General features: G+C 45.6%; 1 protein-coding gene across 4 annotated transcripts in view; it reads left to right on the top strand.

Moving 5' to 3' along the window:
* The window catches only part of FAM120B (family with sequence similarity 120 member B), a 62,554-nt gene that overhangs the window by 193 nt on the left and 41,358 nt on the right, over positions 1-21,003 (top strand). For 2 of the 4 annotated variants that reach the window (XM_082634228.1, XM_082634230.1), the window contains exons 1-3: positions 7-778; positions 11,078-12,572; positions 15,491-15,671. In XM_082634228.1, coding sequence (XP_082490354.1) covers positions 756-778; positions 11,078-12,572; positions 15,491-15,671 — 1,699 coding nt within the window. In that variant the 5' untranslated portion in view covers positions 7-755. Of the gene's footprint in view, positions 1-6; positions 779-10,175; positions 10,200-11,077; positions 12,573-15,490; positions 15,672-21,003 lie in introns of those variants that run through there. The other 2 variants (XM_082634229.1, XM_082634231.1) reach the window with 2 other exon arrangements.

Genomic DNA, 21,003 nt, shown 5'->3' with positions numbered 1-21,003 from the left:
GCCGGGCCTGTGGGGCCAGCGCGTCTGGGCCGCTCTCGGTCGTCGCCTCGGCGCGGCGGCTGCGCTCGTGGTTCTACGCCGTCGCGGTCCCTGGGCCGCGTCTCCCTCACCGCATGTCCCCACAGCCGTGCGCCCTGCCTGCTCCGCCGGGTGCCGCCTTGGCCCGACCCCTCCCCGGAAAGAGGTGTGCAGTTCCGGGTCGCCGTGTGGTCCCTGTCGGCCGTATCCCAGGGAGGCGTCCTCTGACCTTTGCACTTGGCGTCTCCGAACTTGGGCGCCTTCCCCAGTGACCCGGCTGTCCTGAGCCGGGGCCCCAGCACCCAGCAAGCACCATGCCCTCCGGGGCATAAAGGCCGGCGGGATGACACCTAGGTGGCTGTGAGGATGATTTGTCCATGTCGACCAAGGAGGGGCCAGAAGTTTCTATACAGGAGGGGGGGATTCCAGCTGAGTTTCGAATAAGTGGGAATTGGGAGGTGCTGAGGGGCAAGGGGCCATTCATTCCTTCAGAGGGAACAGAATGTTCAAGACCTGCAGGTTTGAGACTGCCTGACATATTTTGGGAGAGACAGGGTGCTAGAGCTGGGGATGGCAGGAAACTCAGGGGAATTGGGGACAGGGAAGTGATGTGATCGGATCGGAGTGTTAAAAGAGCCATCTGGCAGGCGTAGGGATGGTGGTGCTGGGTGACTGCATGTGATAAGAGGGCTTTTGCAGCCGTTTAGGGAAGAAGTTTTAGGACTGAAAATCTGGAAATGGTAGTGGGGAGAACTTGGAGGTGAGTTTGATGGGGAAAAAGTGAGGTCGTGGTATTTCCAGTGACTTCCACATTTTTGGCTTGAGCGCTTGAGTAGGTAATGCAGAGAATGAGAACCACAGAGTGGGGACAGGTCTGCGGCCTCAGGTTCCTCACCTGTCGCCTCCCAAGTGTATACGCTCTGGTTCCTCCGTGTCTGGTGTCCTCCTCCTGTTTTGTCCTCCATCCCTCTCATTTCTGAATCGTGGCCTCCCATCCTCATGTGCTCTTTGGCCTGCCCACGTTTGGACCTTTCTGTTAGGAGCTACCACTCCTGCACCGCCACAGCCTTCACACATTCTCTATGTGTCGATTTCCCCATCACCCCATCTCTGCCATCTCTAAGCTCTGCCGTAGGGGTTTTCCCCCAACCTTGCCATTCCTCTGTCACAGGACTGCAATGGTGCATTCCTTATAGGTTGTGTTCAGGGAAAGCAGTGAGAACACCTTGGCTGTGTCAGGTCGCACGCTACTCATCTCCACACATACCGTTTCCTGACCACCTTACCTCCCAGTTTCTTTGTGTAATTTCGAAGAGACATGTCTCTTTTCCTGACATGGAAATCTCTAATCACTTCTGGCCCTCTGTTTTCTCGTCTGTGGACTGAGAAGACCGCAGTAGATGTTGGTTGAGGTCACTTACAGTTTTTACTATTCTGAGGTTCTCCCTACTCCCTGAACCTGAATCAGTGTCATTTATGGGGCAGGTTTACTGTAAAGCTAATGAAGTTCAGGCTTCAGGGTCCTCGCTTTCACAGGCCCCTTCCAAGGCACTGGGAAGGACCTCAGTGGTCTTGTGTTTATAATTGTGTGTTTTTTAATTTTTATTTAGTTTTAAAAATTTATTTATTTTTGGCTGCGTTGGGTCTTCGTTGCTGCACGCAGGCTTTCTCTAGTTGCAGTGAGCGGGGGCTACTCTTCGTTGCGGTGTGCGGGCTTCTCACTGCAGTGGCTTCTCTTGTTGCAGAGCACGGGCTCTAGGCGCACAGGCTTCAGTAGTTGTGGCTTGCGGGCTCTAGAGCGCAGGCTCAATAGTTGTGGCTCATGAGCTTTATTGCTCTGCAGCCTGTGGGATCTTCCGGGACTAGGGATCAAACCCGTGTCCCCTGCATCGGCAGGCGAATTCTTAACCACTGCGCAACCAGGGAAGTCCCATAATAGTGTATTCTTTTTTAGAAGAGGGACCTCAAATTATATAAGTTTCAGGCCCTACAGTACTTGGATCCCTACGAAACTGGCCATTAGTCATATCCTGCTGTCTTGGTTTTTGTGTTCTTGTCCTTCAGACTTTCCCCTCCCCACCTCCTATTCCTCCTTGGGTGTGCCTCTTATTGAGGCTTAGAGAGAAAATATGAATGAACGGAGCTGGTCAAACTCCTGCTGTAACCTGGCTTTGGTTTTTGCTCTTGGGTCAGGAAGAGAGGTGTCAGAGATTGGCAACTTAGCACAGTGGGCAGAATCTTTACAGCAGTGCATGTATTTGATTTGCTTGTCTGCTGGGTTGCCATCTCCTTCAAGAAAAGGTTGAAAGTAAGAAGGGAAGTTCACTTAATTGAGATCATAAAAGCAACTCTTATCTCTATGGAAACTAGAATCATACACTGGAAATTCATTCAGAGGAATTAATTGCGTCCTTATTTTATTAGTTTGAAACCGAGGCAACCCTTATGCTATCAGTTACTTTTATAGAGCTTTATGATAAGTGTGAATAACTTTTACATTTTCATTTGCTTTTAGAAGCAAATTTCTGTTTCTTTATAAGATGTTCTGTTGGAAAAGTCTTCAGAGTTAAAACATGTTATTTAAGGTTTAAATTATTTATATAAATATAATAAGATATTTCTAAACGATTTTATAGTAGTAGTTTAAAATCTGCCAAATTGAGAGGTAAATCATTATCTTACTTTTACAAATAAGGAAATCAATGATGTACGAAGAGAGTCAGTGATTTGTCTTCAGTCAGCCAGTAAATCAGGGCCATTGCTAGCTAAAAAAACCAGGTCCTAAGCACCCTTTTCCTTGTACACACATATGGTTCAGAGAAGGAGGAGTCCGTGTAAGTCAGCTCTTATTGTCGAACGCTTACTGTAGCATGGACCGAGTTTATACGTCCACATACCTGTCCAGCTGCACGCCCGTGTGCATGCTAGGCTGTAGAAAGTACACAGCAGAGATGGATGCTTTCCCCATCAGTCCTTGAGCCCGAAGAATTAACTCAGTACAGATTCGTGTAAGTTACTGTAAGTCATTTATAATAAAACGGTTGGCAACCAGGACAAGGGGACAGTAACACTTTGAACAGCAGAGTTTGCTGGATAGTTCAACTTTGGATTTTTGCCCATTAAGCACCAAAATTTCACATTTAGGATGGAAATAGAGTATTTCTAAAATACTCTAAAATAGAGTATTTCCCTGCTTTCTTTTTAAATTTTTAAAAAAATATTTAAAAACTTTTTTTTTTTTTTTTTTTTTGCGGTACGCGGGCCTCTCACTGCTGTGGCCTCTCCCGTTGCGGAGCACAGGCTCCGGATGCGTGGGCTCAGCGGCCATGGCTCACGGGCCCAACCGCTCTGTGGCATGCGGGATCTTCCCGGACCAGGGCACGAACCCGCGTCCCCTGCATCGGCAGGCGGACTCTCAACCACTGCACCACCAGGGAAGCCCTAAAAACATTTTTGAAATTAAAAAAAAACTTTTTTTTTTTTTTTTTTTTTTTGTCCACACCACAATAGCTTGCGGGATCTTACCCCAGGGCCCCTGCAGTGGAAGCGCGGAGTCCTAACCACTGGAGCCATTCCCTACTTTCTTAATAGAGTGTGCTAAATGTGATATGAACTTTCCCTAATCCCTGTGATATGATCTCAAGTAAACATTTTAAACATAAAATTTGTGATGCAAACAGTGTTAGGGCTCGTTGAGGCACATACAACTGTTTTCCCTGTTATTTGTTTGGAGTTTTTATGTCTTTCGGCCTCTTTCAGTTTTTTTGTCCCTTTGCTTTCCCCATGTCAGCTGTTAGAGGTTCTGACCCTTGTCAGTATGTGCATGCCTGCCTCAAATGCCCTTTCCATACTTTTCTTTATTGTGGACTTAGGAGCTAATTGTTAGAACTATGTAGAAGAAGAATTTATAGATGATAAATCAGAGCCTGAGAAGTTGTTTATGAATAAATTATTTCAGTTTTCCTTGTGAATTTTAAAATTTATATTGGAGTCTTATCCTGAATTCTGGATACATGAGGCATAAGTTTTTGTAGGTGGCAGACATTTTCCTTTTCTATGTTCATTGACTTGAAGGGGTTTTGTAGCGCTGCAGTCAGGTGGGGAAAGGCCCAGGGTCCAGCCTTCTGGGTTGCTCCTTCAGTCCAGCTGTTCTCTTGGGCCCCTGGGACTGGGAGGACCTTCAGAAAGGAGTGCTCTGGGCTAAGTGCGTGCCCCGCAGGCTGACTCTGCCATGAGAGTTGGTGTTCCATGCGTGCCGGCAGCCAGATCACTCTGAAGTGCAGTGTTGAGGTGGGGGCTCCCCTAGTGAGAGGAACCGGTTTCGGAGGCAGGTGGATGCAAATCCCGGCTCTGCCGTTGCTGCCTGTGACCTCAGGCGGGTGACTGAGCCTCACACACTGCTGGCTGCCGCGCAGCAGCCAGCCATTCCCGCCTTCGTCACTGGCAGGCGTGCCTCACAGTGGAGTCTGAACACAACTTGATAATGTGCCAGTGGGACGAGAGGGGTGTCTGCCGTGGGGCTTGTAGAATAAGCTGCACATATTTAAAGTGTACGGCTTGGTGCGTTCAGACACGTGTTTGCGCACCCCCAGGCTTGCTTCTTTCCTGACGGACCCTGAGCCTTTGCTCCCTCTTTCAAGGTGCAGGTCTTAGGGACTTTGTCTTGCTCGTTGCTGTGCCCACAGCTGCTAGATCTTTGGTCTGTCGGGGAGGGGGGGAGCAGAAGAGCCTCTCTGTGCCCTCCTTCGCCTTCTGCAGCAGGAAACAGGGCTCCGCCTCCCCGCAGTGTTGGGGTTCTTCCACATCCACATGAGGGAGGGTGCTGGGCTTTGCCCGAGGTAGCTGGTTTTCTCCAGCCGGGCCTGCCCCTCTCCCTCCTCCACAGCACAGGCAGGGCGGTGCTTCTAAAATGCGCTTTTGCTTCAGAGCCCTGAGCAGCATCTGCTTTCCCTTAGGATGAAGTGAACACGTGTGCGCGGCTGTGGAAGCTCTGGTCGCTGCGCCTCTTCATCTCTCCCGACTCTTCTTCCCTTACTGCAGAGGTTCTGGCCAGACTGAGGGCTTTTGTTTTTGTTTTTTTTCCCCCCGCTTTCTGTGTTGAAGAACACATGTATAATACAGTAAATAAAGTTGCAGGTTAAACTACCTAATAGGACAGATATTTTAAGCACCTTAGAAACACTGATTTAATAATAAAAAAGACACCTTATGGACTTAAAAAAGATTCATCCCTTATTCCTCTTGCTCACGTCGCCCCATCCGCCTGCTCTCCCCTCTCCCTCTGGCTGTGCCTGCCGGCTCTTCTTCCTCATGTCAGGGCCGCTTGGAATGCCCTTCCTCAGGATGGCCATCGTGGATCCCAGGTCTGGGTTGGGTCTTCCTGCTGAATATTCTGCACGCTCTCTGCTTTTCTCTGCCCTATAGTAATGCCCAAGTGATCATTGCTTGTTGGAGGTTTTCCTGCTGGAGCATAAGCTGCCAGAAGGCAGGGACCCTATCTGTCTTAGTCATAGCTCCACGTCTGCTGTAGCGATGACAAAGGTAGTTGCTGAATGAGTAAACCCGATTTATGTCTAAATAAAGTTACCTCGTGTCATTGAGGAGAAGTAAGTGTGAATGAGTTACAACTACAGTTGGGGGAAAATGACCAATATGTGCTTTTGCGTTGACTCAGCAGTTTCACATCTAAGATTAATCCCAAGGAAATGATCAGAGATGGTGTGTTGAGAGATGTGTATTCACTGGTGTGATTGACATTCTTATTTATGGCATGCAGCATTGGAAATGAATGTTCAACAGTAGGGTTAAATAACTCCTATTATGTCTACATGGTGCATCCATTAAAAGTGACACTGCAGGAGAAGGTTAACGTTATGACTTGGGAATATATTCATAATAAACTAAGACACAGAAGTAGGTTATAGGAAAGCATGATCCCAATTTTCAGTAACAATGAATAATTAAAAAAACTAGAAATACGTACTCAAATGTTTGTTGTAGTCATCCTTGGAAGATGAGATTATGAGTAGTTTTTTTTCTTTTTGTGCTGTCCTGAATTTTCTGCAAAGAACATGGCTACTTTTTTTTTCAAGGCTACTTTTTTAATCAGAAAAAAAATTTTTATAAATAAGTACGTTCCTGATATTAAAAAGTAATATAGGTTGTAAAAATCATAAATATACTAAAGCCTGACTAAAATCTATATGGCTTTGTTTTAAATTTTGAGATAATTTAATAATTTTGACTTGTGCTGGGCTTATTTCACTAAACTTTAGCAACTAATGAAAAAGGTTTGATGACCAAATTTATAATATAAATAAAATTGCATCACAACCATTGAGTCTCATAAACCTCGTTTTGCATATAAGAAGAATGAAGTAACTTGCTCCAAGATTCACTGCTAGTAAGTGGAGGTTAGAATTTCAACTCAGCTCAGTTTTGTTGTAGAGCCTTCCCTTCTGTCAGCAGTGCTGTGCTGCCCAGCATTCTGTCTTTTTCCCTAGGACGCAGCCAGGAGGGGTTGAGCTCCCAACTCCATCTGCCACACACGGTTTTCTGAATGTTGGCGTCAGTGGTCACGGCCAGAATGTGGTCCGGAGGGTCCTCCAGGGAGGGCACCCTGAGTCTGGAGTCGTGTTGGCTGTAGGCTTTCCATTTCCACTTTGAATAAACTTTACTGAGGTTGAAGTTAGTGTTAAAATATCCCTCTGACACTTGTTAAGACCGTGAGAAGGACTGTCTTCAAGACTTGAGTGGGGAGAGAGGTGGGCTCAAGTTCGAACACAGCACAGACACCGGGGGATTGAGAGCCTGCAGCGGAGGGAGGGTCAGTGGGACTGGAGCGGGGGTGGAGCAGTTAGATCAGATCTTGAGGAGGGTCACGTATCAAGGGTGGGGTTACTCAAGCTGACTCAGCAGGAATCTGGCTAAAATTGGTAAGGATGAACTTGCAGCTCAAGGTGGAGGCCTGTTGAGAAGAGGGCCCAGGAGCCTAAGTTTGGTCAAGGAGAGCGTGTCGGCCAGTAGTTCCGCGAGTCCCGTGTGGAGGCCTGTGACGCAGGGAGAGCAGCCTGGGTGCAGCCACCCGGCCCACCCGGCCCACCCTCGGTGAAGCGCAGCCCTGGCTGTGAATTCCAGTAAACACCGGGCAGTTGCTGTGTCTCGTGTGCTGGCCTGGGACACATTTTCATCCCTGAATTTTCAGTCCCTGTTCTTACCCTGCTGTGTTGAAAGGGTCCCTGTAAGTTCCTCTTTTTAGCTGGGGCTAATGGGGAGGGGAGGAGAGAGCAGACGTCAGATCCTCCACTTCAGGGTGTGAGGGGCCTCATGAGAGGGCCCAGGCCCAGGCCGCAGGTTACCGCTGAGAGGACAGTTGTCCAAGAGTCGGACACGAAGCAATGGAAAAAGAGGACTGTATGTTCTTCCCTGAATCCTGGGACATTGTCCGAGAGATTCTTCCAGTATTATTCAGTTTTCTAACAGAAGGTCCCTCTCTGTTTTACTTTGCTGTTTACTCTTCATGAGAGCTCAAACACTGTGATGTTACATGTTAACTTGTAGATTTTTGTCTTGTAGAAACATTATTTCTGTCTGATAAAGATCTATCCAAAGGTTATGGTTCTATTTCTGTAGGACATTAACCCAATTCGTCTCCAACTTTCAAAAGCTCACTTTGGTCGTCCAGCTCTTCAGATGCGCTCGGAACTGGCTTCCTGTCTTACAGTCTCTTTCATTAATTTATATTTGCATGGGTTATGTCTTTTCACCTTTGAACATTATGCCTTAACACCTTTGGGATGCTGGATGTGGCTCAAGGTGGCCACAACTGCTGGTACTGGTTGCCTACAAACACTGCTCCATGGCGGGGGGGGGGGTGCCCTGGGCTGTCCATCGGTCCACTGTCCCTGTGTCCAGAGCGACTATCCGTGTGTAGCTTTTGACCCCGTTCTCTCAGTGGCAGATAGGGTGCATATGTGTTTTGCTGCCTCTCTCTTCATTTCTCCAAGTGTTTGTCAGTTGAAAGACTGTGAATAAAGGAGCTTCTGGGCTTCTCTTTCCTCTTCTCTCCAGGCCTCATTTACTGGTAACCCAGTCCATTGGGATTGGTCTGGATGTAAGGAGAACAGAGCCACTGCTAGGATGGCCTCCTCCCGTGTCACACACTCTAGCTGTACTTGTGTGCCTGCTGCTGCTTCCTAAAATCTCCTGCACTGATGCTTTGTTTCCCAAACCAGTTTGTCAGCTGCTCAAGGGCAGACTCTACTCTGTACTCTTTCTTTGCCCACAGTTGGAGTCTATAAACTTGTTGATTCCTGATTTCTCTTTATACACTTGCCCTTTGATGCCTTTATCTAGTTATTCGTTCACAAGTGCTTGCCAGGCCCTCATGTGCCTGATACTGTGCTGGGTGTTAGGGATCTGACAGGGGGACATCTTCTGCCCTGAGGCCCACATTAATGCACGTGACTCCCAGACTGTGTTTTGGGCAGTGGGACTCCTACCTAGTGAGACACAGCTTTTGTTTTCCAGACAACAGTTATCTAGATAATGACAATTTCATGTATAATTTGCAGGTAGAATAAATGAAATTTTATATATGTGTGTATATATATGTATAATTTTACAATATATATATTGTATAATCGTATGTATTTGCAATCATCTTAAAAACTACCTTTAGAGTATATGTTGTTAGCAGTAAAAGGCTTAAAAAAGCAGAAGAAAGTTATTTAAAAAGGTGATATCCACAGATTTCTCTTTTTAAGCATCTCCTTTCACACCACACTGAGTGCATTGATGGCGGGCTAACACTGCATTAATGCTTTGAAGAGCCGAAGTGCCGGAAGGCATCCTCTAATGCCCGAGTCCCCAAACCTTTGCCTATCCAAAATTGTCTTTGTGAGTGCCATAGAAGAGCACATTGTAACATAACATTCCTGAGGTAATTTGTGATTCAAACTGTGAGAAATTGGCAGTGTGAAAGACAGGAAAAACCAGTACATGTTTAAAAAATAGTGAGCTTTTCACTACTGGGGTAAGCAAGGAGGAAAAACATTTGAATAAAATCAAAGCAGAGGCTGAGCCCGACTTCTTACAACATAAAGAGGAGAGTGTTTCAAGAAACTCAGTGTTGTCACTTGCAGTTTTAGTAGAAAAATGCTTGAAACAAAAATGTCTTTTTATTGGTGAGGGAAGGCAGCCAACGCAAATGTGGCAGAGCTGCTGCACAAACGGGCCCACGTCTGTGTGGGGCGGGAGTGAAGGCGGTGCTGGTGCTTGCCCTCTTGGCACCATCTCCACGTGGGCTCGGTGGGAGGGTCCTCAGCATCCCGCACGGAGCTCGGGGAAAGAAGCAGGTCTCTCACAGCCTCTCGCTGGATAAGATCTACCTTGGATCCACTCATGGTCCACAGACCTTGCCTTTTTTTTTTTTTTTTTAAATCCATTTTGGTATTTTGTCCAGTCTGACATTGTGTTCTGAGACATACCCCTTTCCACACCAGGCCCAGAGGGCCTGACTGGAGAACTGCCTTATGGCTGAGATCATCACGTTATGAAGTCCATCTCCTGCTTCAGAAACACACTTTCCCAAGGTGAACCCACTGCTAGTAATAGGTCTGCAGTGGTTTGGGGTATATGGATCCATTATGTGTAAAAACGTAATGAGCGAGGCCTCACTCAATTTCAACTTAAATGTGTGCTCTTCGTGTCCACTCAGTTTTTAGATATTCTTCATTATTAATGGCTATTAAACGGATAACTTCAAATTCTCTTAGGGGCAAGCGTCCATTAACAGGCAGCACGTTCTTAAAAGATAATCCACGAGGGGGCCTTTTCCCAGCCTAGTAATTTATTTACTGAAATAGGGCTTACAGTTTTTTACCCGCCAGGGTTGTTTGGAAGAGTGGAGACGTGTGCTTTGAGTGCCCAGCGCTGTCTGGCAGGAAGTGGGCACAGACAGGAGCTGTTACTGCTGTGCTTGGGCTGCTTGGGGCTCCTGCCCTCAGTCCCCAGCCTGGGAGAGGCACCGTTTGCTCTTGTGCTGCTGTTTGCATAGTAAGGATTTTTTTGTTTTGTTTTATCAGAGGATGGGAAGCCCCGATGAAAAGAACAGGCCGTTAAGATAAAAGATGTCTGACCACTGATGGATGTTACTGGCTATATTACATCTTTTATTATGCGTAAGGACATCATACTTATTACATAAAGGACTCTGCTTAGATTTTTTCCAGATTGTGAATTCTGATCCTTTGAACTATTTTGTGTGTTTTTACATTTTAGAATGGGCAGTTTTCCGTCCAAAGTCAGTCAGTCACCACCTCAAATGTTGCTGCATTTGGCCTAGTGAATTTTCACGTAGTTTTCTTTTTAACACCTTTATTGAGATGCACTTGATGCACAGGAAACTGCACGTGTGTACAGTGTATGATTCGAGAGGTTGAGCATGCGTTCACCCGTGACACCATCCCCACAGCCAAGGTGGTGAATGTGTCCATCACCCTGTCTCCGCTCTGTCAGTCCTTGTCTCCTCCTGCCCCACTGCAGACGACCACAGGGCTCTTGCCACGGCGCGGAGCTCAGCTCTCAATGGGCTAGGCTTTTACATAAGTGGGATCACGCAGTGTGCACTCCTTGGTCCAGCTTTCACTCAGCAAAATCATTTTGAGAAACATCAGTGTTGCACGTATCAATTTTACATTTTAGGTTTTCAAAATTAACTTCTATTTGAGCTCCTAGATGGGCAGTATTACTTCTTTGAAATCGTTAAACCTGTTTTCGAACTTTGTTGAGAAACCTCTTGACTAATAATAGTCTTAGTGACAATCTTAAAAGAGTGCTGCCCTGTGCTGTCCTGGTGGAAGTCCGACTCAGCACCTCACTCGCAGGCGCAGCCCCACGGGTGTGTCCGGGGAAGCCTCTTCAGGCTCCTGACCAGCGTGACGTGCTCTGTGTCATGCTGGAGACAGAGAGTGAATGTTAAATATTGTCTGTGTTTGCTCTGAAAGGCGCCATATGTCTGGTGATAACGCCATAAGTACTCATGTCTTTTCCTTTCCAGGAGGTCAGTTATGGGTGTGAGAGGCTTACAGGGATTTGTGAGAAGTAGCTGCCCACATGTATGTGTGGTAGTAAATTTCAAAGAGCTGGCAGAACACCACCGAAGCAGGCATCCTGGAGGGACTCCTACCATCGTGGTCGACGCCATGTGTTGCCTCAGATACTGGTACACGCCGGAATCTTGGATCTGTGGTGGCCAGTGGCGGGAATACTTTGCTTCTTTGCGAGAATTTGTGAAAACTTTCACCGCTGTTGGCATCAAGTTGATATTCTTCTTTGATGGCATGGTGGAGCAGTGCAAGAGAGACGAGTGGGTGAAACGAAGACTCAAGAACAACAGGGAGATAGCCAAGATCTTCCATTATATCAAGTCCCACAGGGAGCAGCCTGGCAGAAACATGTTCTTCATCCCCTCAGGGCTGGCCATATTTACTCAGTTTGCTTTGAAGGCCCTGGGTCAGGAAACTCTGTGTTCATTACAGGAGGCCGACTATGAGGTGGCTTCCTGTGGCCTCCAGAACAACTGTCTTGGGATTCTTGGAGAAGACACTGACTATTTAATTTATGACACCTGTCCCTACTTTTCCATCAGTGAGCTCTCCCTGGACAGTCTGGACACCATCATGCTGTGCCGAGAGAAACTCTGTCAGAGCCTGGGTCTCAGCCTGTCTGACCTTCCTCTTCTGGCCTGCCTGCTTGGCAACGACATCATCCCAGAAGGCATGTTTGAAAGCTTTCGTTACAAGTGCTTGTCTTCTTATACCTCTGTGAAAGAGAACTTTGACAAAAAAGGTAACATTATCTTAGCTGTAGCAGACCACATATCTAAAGTTCTTCGGTTGCATCGAGGTGAGAAGAAGCTGGAAGAGATGTTACCTTTGGGGCCAAACAAAGCTCTTTTTTATAAAGGAGTGGCATCATATCTTTTGCCAGGACAGAAATCTCCATGGCTTTTCCAAAAACCTAAAGGTGTAGTAACTTTGGACAAGCAGGTACTATCCATGAGTTCAGACCCTAAATCCAAGCAAGAAGTTCCCATGTGTACACACCCTGAATCCAGGCAAGAAGTTCCCATGTGTACAGACCCTGAATCCAAGCAAGAAGTTCCTTTGTGTACACACCCTGAATCCAAACAAGAGGTTCCCATGTACACAGACCCTGAATCCAGACAAGAAGTTCCCATGTGTACACACCCTGAATCCAAGCAAGAAGTTCCCATGTGTACAGATCCTGAATCCAAGCAAGAAGTTCCCATGTACACAGACCCTGAACCCAAGCAAGAAGTTCCCTTATGTACACACCCTGAATCCAGGCAAGAAGTTCTCTTATGCACACACCCTGAATCCAAGCAGAAATTACCTGTAGGTACGGACCCTGAATTTAACCTAGAAGCACCCCTGTGTACAAACCCTGAAATTAAACAAGAAGATCCTTTAAATATGGGGCCTGAAGTCAAGCAACAAATAACTATGGTTTCGGATCCTGAAATCTTAAAGGTATGTAGATGTGCCCACCCAAATCTAATATGTCATGATTGAAAGTGTACCCATTGATAGACTTGACAGTGAATATATATTGACTGCCTGCAGTGCTTCCGCTGTGCTCATAGGCGTCCTGGCCATCTCACCCAGTCTCCTGCAAGGGGAGTGCAGACAGGTTGGGTCTGACTGCCAAGGGTAGCACGTGGGCGCTGAAACAGTTCAGGACTTAGTTCTTACACTCTTTAAGGAGGCATTGGCTATCAAGCAGAGGTGTGGTCAGATCAGATCTTTGTTTTTTGAAACACTGGGTACACGGCAGAGAATGGCTATTGGCACATAGGAGGGTTGGGTGGCCTCAGAGAGCTGTGGTCACCCAGGGGCCTGGGGGATTTCAGATTACAGGGATTTGGGGAGCCATTTGGAGGCAAAAAAGGCAGGAGCTGGGGATGGGGTTGCTCTTTCAGGAAGTTTGGCAGAAAGAGCCTGGGATGGGAGGAGGCCGGGAGAATCTGGTGGGCCTGTCTGCCGGTGGCAGGGGGAGGGTAAGGGCAGATAGTGTGCTGTTCCAGTGACACTCGCATTTACTGAGCTTAGTGATACCTTTGAAAACAATTTTTTTTTTTTGCGGTACGCGGGCCTCTCACTGTTGTGGCCTCTCCTGTTGCGGAGCACAGGCTCCGGACGCGCAGGCTCAGCAGCCATGGCTCACAGGCCCAGCCGCTCCGCGGTATGTGGGATCTTCCCGGACCGGGGTACGAACCCGTGTCCCCTGTATCAGCAGGCGGACTCTCAACCACTGCGCCACCAGGGAAGCCCTGAAAACAATTTTGAAATTTCTTAAGTTTCCCTTAATTTTTCCTTAAAATTTTTTTTGCAGTGGAGTCTTCCATCCCTGTCAATAGGTAACCAAAATTCAAATGTGTGCATTTTGACCATACATAGTCACCCTAGAAATCCTTAGGTGCAAAGTTGCTGGATGCAGCAATATCCTGAGTACACACCCACAACCATTGCTGTTTCCTCCAGAGTTACACACTGTTGGATAAACTGAATTCTTGCTTTAGAATTTTCAGGTTAGGTGCATATGTTAAGTTTTTCCAAGTGTGGAATGCTATATAATATCTACAGTTAAGGGCAGAGAGAAAAAGATGCTGAGGTGATGAGCTAATTAATGAATTAATATTATGCTTGTAGAGAACTTCTCTGAAAACCCTGTGTATACCCAGAAAAGAATGTTACATCTCAAATTCTATAGAGTTGCCAAAATTGAAGATTTCTTGGTAGAGTGAATATAATTTATTATAGCTATATACATAAATTTGTCAAAATACTAACTCTTATGAAATAAAAGAAGAGTAAGAAATGGAAGAGGGAATAGGAGAATAAATTAGAAGGTATTCTACCTTAAAAGGATCATGAAATATCTAACCATATTGTTTCTGTTAGATTCTGTATCAAAAGGGGTGTTATAGAGAAATAGGTTACTTCTAATGATCTTTGATTGGTTAGAGCATCAAGTAATAACTCTTCTGGAACCCTGGCTGACCTTAAAGTTGCTAGCTTGTCTGCCATCCTGATTTAAAGAAATTTTAGCCACGAGATAGACACTCAGACACTCGAGTCCATCCAGCCCGAGAGCAGTAGTTATCACGATACTATTGGCCATGCACTGTGTGCCGGCCTCCTATATTAACACATTTAATCCTCACAATAGTTCTGTGAGGTCAGCACCTTTGTTAAACCTATTTTACATATGAAGGAAGTGAGGCGTTAAAGGGATTAGGACTCAAGTCTACAATAATGAATGGGCGTGACTGAGCTGCTTCCTGTGTATGAATAACAACGGGACACCGACACACGGAGGTTTTGATATTCCAGGTTATTGGCAGCACATTTTAAGGGCTATTAGTGGTAGGCTGGATTTAAATTTTGAAGAGTAATCTGGATGAATTTATTCCTGCAGTAACAAGAATGTTTTTGCAGGAGCATGAAACCTGTGTGGAGGATATTATAGGCCATCTGTTCTTAACTACTCATTGAATGAGAAAGTGGTATCCATTTAAATCATCCATCTCATCACTTACCATGTGCTGCCACTGTGCTGCATTCGAAGTAGAAAGAAATGAGTGCCCAGTGCATAGTTTCTGCTCAATAAAAAATTCCTGAACAGTTGAATGAATGTGATGCAGTTTCTAATCCCAAGGAGTTTATGGTTTAATAGGAGAGGTAAGGCCAGGTAACCAGTGTAGGGTAAATGTGAGCTTGAGCCCATCAGGCCAGGGGTAGGTGAGTTCCTGCTCAAAGAGGATGACAGGGTTATGGAGAGATGACGCTTTAGGGGACCCTCAAAGGGGCGGAGACGGGGAAGTGGCTGGTTGGGAAGGGCCGAAAGAGGTCAGTTTCCCGGAGCACAGAGAGGGTTCTTGCAGAACCGTGGAGGTTGGGCCCCAGAGAGTCCACGAGGGGCAATGGTGTACGCGGGAAAGGAGAGGGAGGCCTCCGCGGGGCCTCCCTTGACTCTCAGGCTGAAGAACCTGTGGTAGCCGGCCAGATGCTTTGAGGAGGTATTGATTGGGCCTCTGTTTCCAGGAAGGCAGAGTATCGCTGGGGTGAAGGGTGGGTTGGAGAGAGGAGAGATTGGTGGGGGCGGCTGGAGCCCTGAGTAGCATCTCTCCGTCAGGTGGACAGGATGATGAATGACGGCAGAAGGAAGTATGACAAGTCTGGTAGGTGGTTGGAAATTGAGTAAAAGAGGAGTAACAGAAAGTTTGAGCTGGAAGCCCAAAGGAAAGGAAGCACAGAGGCCAGCTTGACGTCATGAGTTCGAGTGACAGTTACTCACAATTTCTGGGCCCTCAGAGGCGTTGGATTTCCTGTTAAAGGTCACTGTTTTGTTTTCAGCGAGAAACCAGTTGCATTTAAATTTCCGGCAGGTCGCCAGAGCACATCACGTCCAGGCAGAGAGCTACCTGGTGTACAACGTCATGAGCAGCGGGGAGGTCGAATGCAGCAACAGCCTGGAGGATGCGATGGACCAAGCTCTGCCCAGCCAGGCCTTCATCTACCGCCCAGTGCGGCAGCGGGTATACTCCCTCTTGCTGGGGGATGGCGAAGGTGAGTCGTGGTCTCGCAGTGACTGTGCTCGTGGAGCTGAATTCTGAGAACTGGCCAGACAAAGTAGAGTGCATTCTTTCAGGACTTGGGGTTTGTTTCTCTGTGAAATCTGTAATGGAGAATGCCACTCACATCTGTGCAGAATAACGGGTAAATGCCTTGGGACGTCTATATCTAATTAGCAAGCAGTTGACCAGTATTCATTAAAAAAGAAGTGCGTTGTTTCTGTAAAATGTCGAGGTTTTTTTTTTTTTTGGCCGCACAGCATACGGGATCTTATTTCTCCAACCAGTGATCGAACCCACGCCCCCTGCATTGGAAGTACAGAGTCTTAGCCACTGGACCACCAGGGAAGTCCCTAAAATGTTGTATTTTTATGCCTTAAAAGGATTCGTACTTTTTAAAAAATGTGAAAACCCTTTCCTCCTGTAGGAGTGTAGGGTGTGTTTATTATTAGAAGACAGCCGTCTAGTTACTCTCCCTCAAAATGCGAGTTTCGTAAAATGATTTATATAATCTAGTACATCATATTTTAAAATACAAACAAAATTTTCCTTTGGAGTTTTTGTAATTAAGTTTATGTTTTTCCATCTGTATTTCAATTTCACAGTAGGAACAAGAGTATAAGGAGAGGACTGTCCATGGCTAGGCCAGTAAAATTGGGAGGACCTTTAACACCAGGAATAAAATTAATCAGACCCTGTAACCCTCTGTTAGGAACAGTCTGGGGGAATTGGGAGTGTCGGAGAGCACTCTGTAGCACAGACTAGTGGTGCTTAATGCATGCAGTTACCTCTCCGCAAGGCCTTGCTGACCTGAGGCAGGCTGCTGGAACATCATGGTCTGATCAGATGGTGCTGGGATGAGAAACAGAGTCTAGCACACTACTATCAGGGCAAGGTTGAAGCAGAAAAGTCCTGGTGAAAGGATGTCTGTGGCCCATTTGCCTAAACTCCATTATCTCCAAACCTACCAACATTACTATTAATATTATTCCAGAAAGGAAACATTTACATAATCTAAAGGTGGTGATAGAATCATCAGATTGAAGTGTTTAGATTATTCTTTTTTTGGGCAGAGGGAGTGGCAGGTTCTTTGCACCCAGATTTTATTAGATTCCCAGCACCACCCAGCATGTGCTGCCTTCTCCCATAGGTGCTGTGAGAGTTCAGATACTGATGTGGCCTAAGGAGGACATGAGAAAGATGTTTAAGCTGATTTGAAGACAGAAACAGAAGAACCTATGTAAACTTTGAAACCAAATATTATTGAAATAATTTCTCTATTTTTCTTATGTGGTTCTCTGCCCATACTCTTTCTTAACATGAATGATGGCACATTGACTCCAATGATTAAAGAAAAGATATCTTCATCATGAAAAAATTTCACGTTATAGAATAATACTTGCCTAGAATTATTTTTAGAGTATTTTGTTAAATGAGGTTAAAATATATAAACTTCATAACTTAAATTTCCTACTTTGTTGATGCAGTTTATTGACAGCCACAGAGATAACTTTATTAGATAACCACAGTAACAGGAAAATTACTCAGATTGAACTTATCTTCACAACTGACCCTCACTTTTTTCTTTCTCAACTTTTTGGCTTTCTACATGAAGTCTACATTGTTAGGATGTAAACATAAAAAGCTGCTGTTGCAGGTTTATTTATGATGAATATAGTAAAGCGTATTCTATGCTGTTTGCTTGGCTGGGCTTACTATTGCACATGCACCTAAAAGAGATGTCTTTTCTACAGTTGAGCGTGGTGTTCTATAAATGCCAGTATTGCGAAGAGGGCTACGAGAGTCTTCCACCGACTTTCTGTTAGCTTGTTCATAGTTTTTAAGAAAAGAGTGATGAAATCTCCAGATACTGTTGTGGATGTTTTTATTTATTCCCTTCAGTTCTGTTAGTTTTTACTTCAGATGTTTTTGAGGTTCTGTTATTAGTGAATGTACACAGAGGACTGTATGTTTCTTAATGAACTGGCTCCTTTAACATTATGAGATTTCCCTTTTTTAGAAAATCTGATCATATTCCCTATGTTGAAGCTGGCTTTGTCTGATACTAGTATACACACCCCACTTTTCTTATGATTATGGTGTATCTTCTTTCTGTCCTTTTACTCATAAACTATTTCTTTATATTTAAAGTATGTCTCTTTTAAGCAGCATATACAGTCTTTCAGTCTCTGTCTTTTAATTGGACTGTTTAGGCCATTTACACTTAATGTACTTATTGACAGTACATGTAATGTCTTCATGGGTTTAAGTCTTCATTTTGCTCTTTGCTCTGTTCTTTTTTCCCTTATTTTCTCCTTTTCTGACTTTTTTTGGATTAATTGAATAATTTTTAGTATTTTGTTTTATATTGGCTTATTATTGGACTTGGATTATTAGATTTACCTGTTTTTGTTTGCTTGTTTTTTTAGCAGTTTTTCTAAGGTTTATAATATATGTCTTCAACGTGTCACAATTTGACTTCAGTATCATACCACGTAATGTGTATTGTAACAACCTTACAACAGTGTACTTGCATTCTCCCTGCTATTCTGTATATTTTGTTTTGTTTTGTTTTTTGTTTTTTGTTTTTTGCGGTACGCGGGCCTCTCACTGTTGTGGCCTCTCCCGTTGTGGAGCACAGGCTCTGGACGCGCAGGCTCTGGACGCACAGGCTCAGCGGCCATGGCTCACGGACCCAGCCGCTCCGCGGCATGTGGAATCTTCCCGGACTGGGGCACGAACCTGTGTCCCCTGCATCGGCAGGCAGACTCTCAACCACTGCGCCACCAGGGAAGCCCTGTATATTTTTAAAACTTTTAAAATGATTATATACTCAAGGGAGTTGCAAAAAATAGCTCATAGGGTTTCATGTACCCTTCACCCAGCTTCCCCAAAGATGACATCTTATATAATGAAGTACAATATCAAAGCCAGGAATTTGACATTGGTACAGTACTGTTAACTAGATTATAGACATTATTCACTTTTCAGCATTTTGTCCACCCATTCATTTGGTATGTGTCTAGTTCTATGCAGTTTTATCCCATGTCAAGGTACAGGAAGGGTCCATCACCACAGGGGAACTCTCTCATGCTGCCCCTTTGTACTCTGCCCTCTGTCCCTGTCCCCTGATGACCACTAGTCTGTCCTCCAACTCAACATTTTGGTCATTTTGAGAACGTCACATAAGTGGAAACATAGTAGGTAACGTTTTGAGATTATGCATATGTTTTAAACCCCATAACACAAGATTCTTATTTTTACTTTAAACCATGGGTTGGCAAACTTTTTCGTGAAGGACCAGATGATAATAAATATTTTAGGCTTTGAGGGCCCCATCGTCTGTAACAACTGCTGAGCCCTGCTGAGCCAAGTGCCATGGACCTACGTCCAGAAGGGTGTGGCTGTGCCAGTGAAACTTTATCTAGTTTTCCCATGTCACAAAATTTGAATTTTATGTCATCGGTCTGTGTCACAGAAAATTCTTCTTTTGATAATTTTCCAATCATTTAAAACAATATGAAAAGCATTATTAGCTTTCAGACTGTATAAAAGCAAGCAAGCAAGCCAGATTTGGCCTATGCGCCAAGTTTTCCAACCCTTCCTTTGAACAGTCAGTTGTCTTTTTTTTTTTTTTTTTTAAGAATTATTTATTTTTTTGGCTGCGTTCGGTCTTTGTTGCTGCGTGCAGGCCTTCTGTAGTTGTGGCGAGCTGGGGCTACTCTTCGTTGCAGTGTGCGGGCTTCTTATTGCATCGAGGTGGCTTTTGCTGTGGAGCACGAGCTCTAGGCTGTGCGGGCTTCAGTAGTTGTGGCACATGGGCTCAGTAGTTGTGGCTCACAAGCTCAGTAGTTGTGGCTCGCAGGCTCTAGAGTGCAGGCTCAGTAGTTGTGGCGCATGGGCTTAGTTGCTCCTCGGCATGTGGGATCTTCCCAGACCAGGGATTGAACCTGTGTCCCCTGCATTGGCAGGCAGATTCTTATCCACTGTGCCACCAGGGAAGTCCCAGCCAGTTGTCTTTTAAAGGAGTTAATAGGTGAGATGAGGTCTTCTGTGTGCGCCATTTCTGCTGCTCTTTATTTCAGAAATATAATTCTGCTGGATGTAGAATTCTAGATATTTTTGTTGGGCACTTTCAGGGTGTCATTCTGTTGTCTCTGGCTTGTGTTTCTCATGAGTTGACGATGGTCCTTCTGACTGTGGTGTCCACAGGTTGCAAGTGTGTGTTTCTCTGGCTGTCCTTAGGATTTCTTCTTGACTGCTGGTTTTCAGCCACTGTTTAAGCTGAGCTTTGGAGTCGTTTCCTCTCTGTTTATTCTGCTTGCAACTCTTGAGCTCTTTGGGTCCATCTCTATTCCCTATTGACTTAGAAAACAACATTTCATGAAATGGTGCTCAACTTTTTCTCTCTCTCTCTCTCACCTGTCACTCTGGGCCTTCAGTTATGTGCCTGGTTCACACCTCACAGCGTCCCTCAGGCACCAAGGCTCGTTTTTATGCCTCTGCTCTCTGTGCTTCAATTTGGGTCACTCTTGTTTTCACATTTACAGCGTCTTTCCTCTGCAGTGTCTAATCTGCTGTAACCCATCCGGTGAAATTGTCATTTCAGATATTGTGTTTTTCAGCTTTTTAAAACAATCTTCCATTTCTTTCTTCCCTGTCTTCATGTTTTCCTTTAAATCCTTAAACTTGTTCACAGTAGCTGTTTTCAAGTCCTTGTCTACTAATTCCATCATCCCTGTCATTGCTGGGCCTGTGTCTGTTTATTGACTTTTCCTCCTTATAATGGGTCCACATATTTCTGCTTATTCTGATGTCCAGTATTTTTTATTGTATTCTAGAAGATTTTGGATCTGTGAAGGGTCTTGATTTCTGTCCTGTCGGGCAGTTCATTTACCTAATCCTTTCAGGGCTTGCCTTATAGGGAATTTCAGGAGGTAGAGTGGCCCTGCTCCTGAGGCTGGGCCTTCCTGGGCTGTCACCCTAGTGCCGGTGTTTGACAACGTCTCTGCACACTGGCCCCAGGGGGCCCCATGTTACGGAGCCCTGTGCAGCTCCCGGGTCTGTCAGCAGGGCTCCCCATGGTTGTCTTGTCTGGCCTCACTGAGCTTTGCCCTGGACCCACCAGGACCTCGAGCATGCTCCTCTGCGGACTTCTGGAGCCCTCTCTGCACGGCACCAGCTCCTGGTTCTGCCTGCAGCCCCTGCTGTCACGACAGCCTCGTCCTCTCAGAGAGTGGCTTGTTCTGCCGGGCTCTCCCGCCCTAGGCTGCTGTCTGCACGGTGCCTCAGGGTAAAAAGTGTCCACTCGAGAATGCGGTGGCTTC

This window comes from Mesoplodon mirus (genome assembly GCF_964341445.2).
Source record: "Mesoplodon mirus genome assembly, chromosome: 10".
Lineage (NCBI taxonomy): Eukaryota > Metazoa > Chordata > Mammalia > Artiodactyla > Ziphiidae > Mesoplodon > Mesoplodon mirus.
The sequence above is the reverse complement of the archived record's forward strand: the minus strand, read 5'-3'. Positions and strand labels throughout refer to the sequence as shown.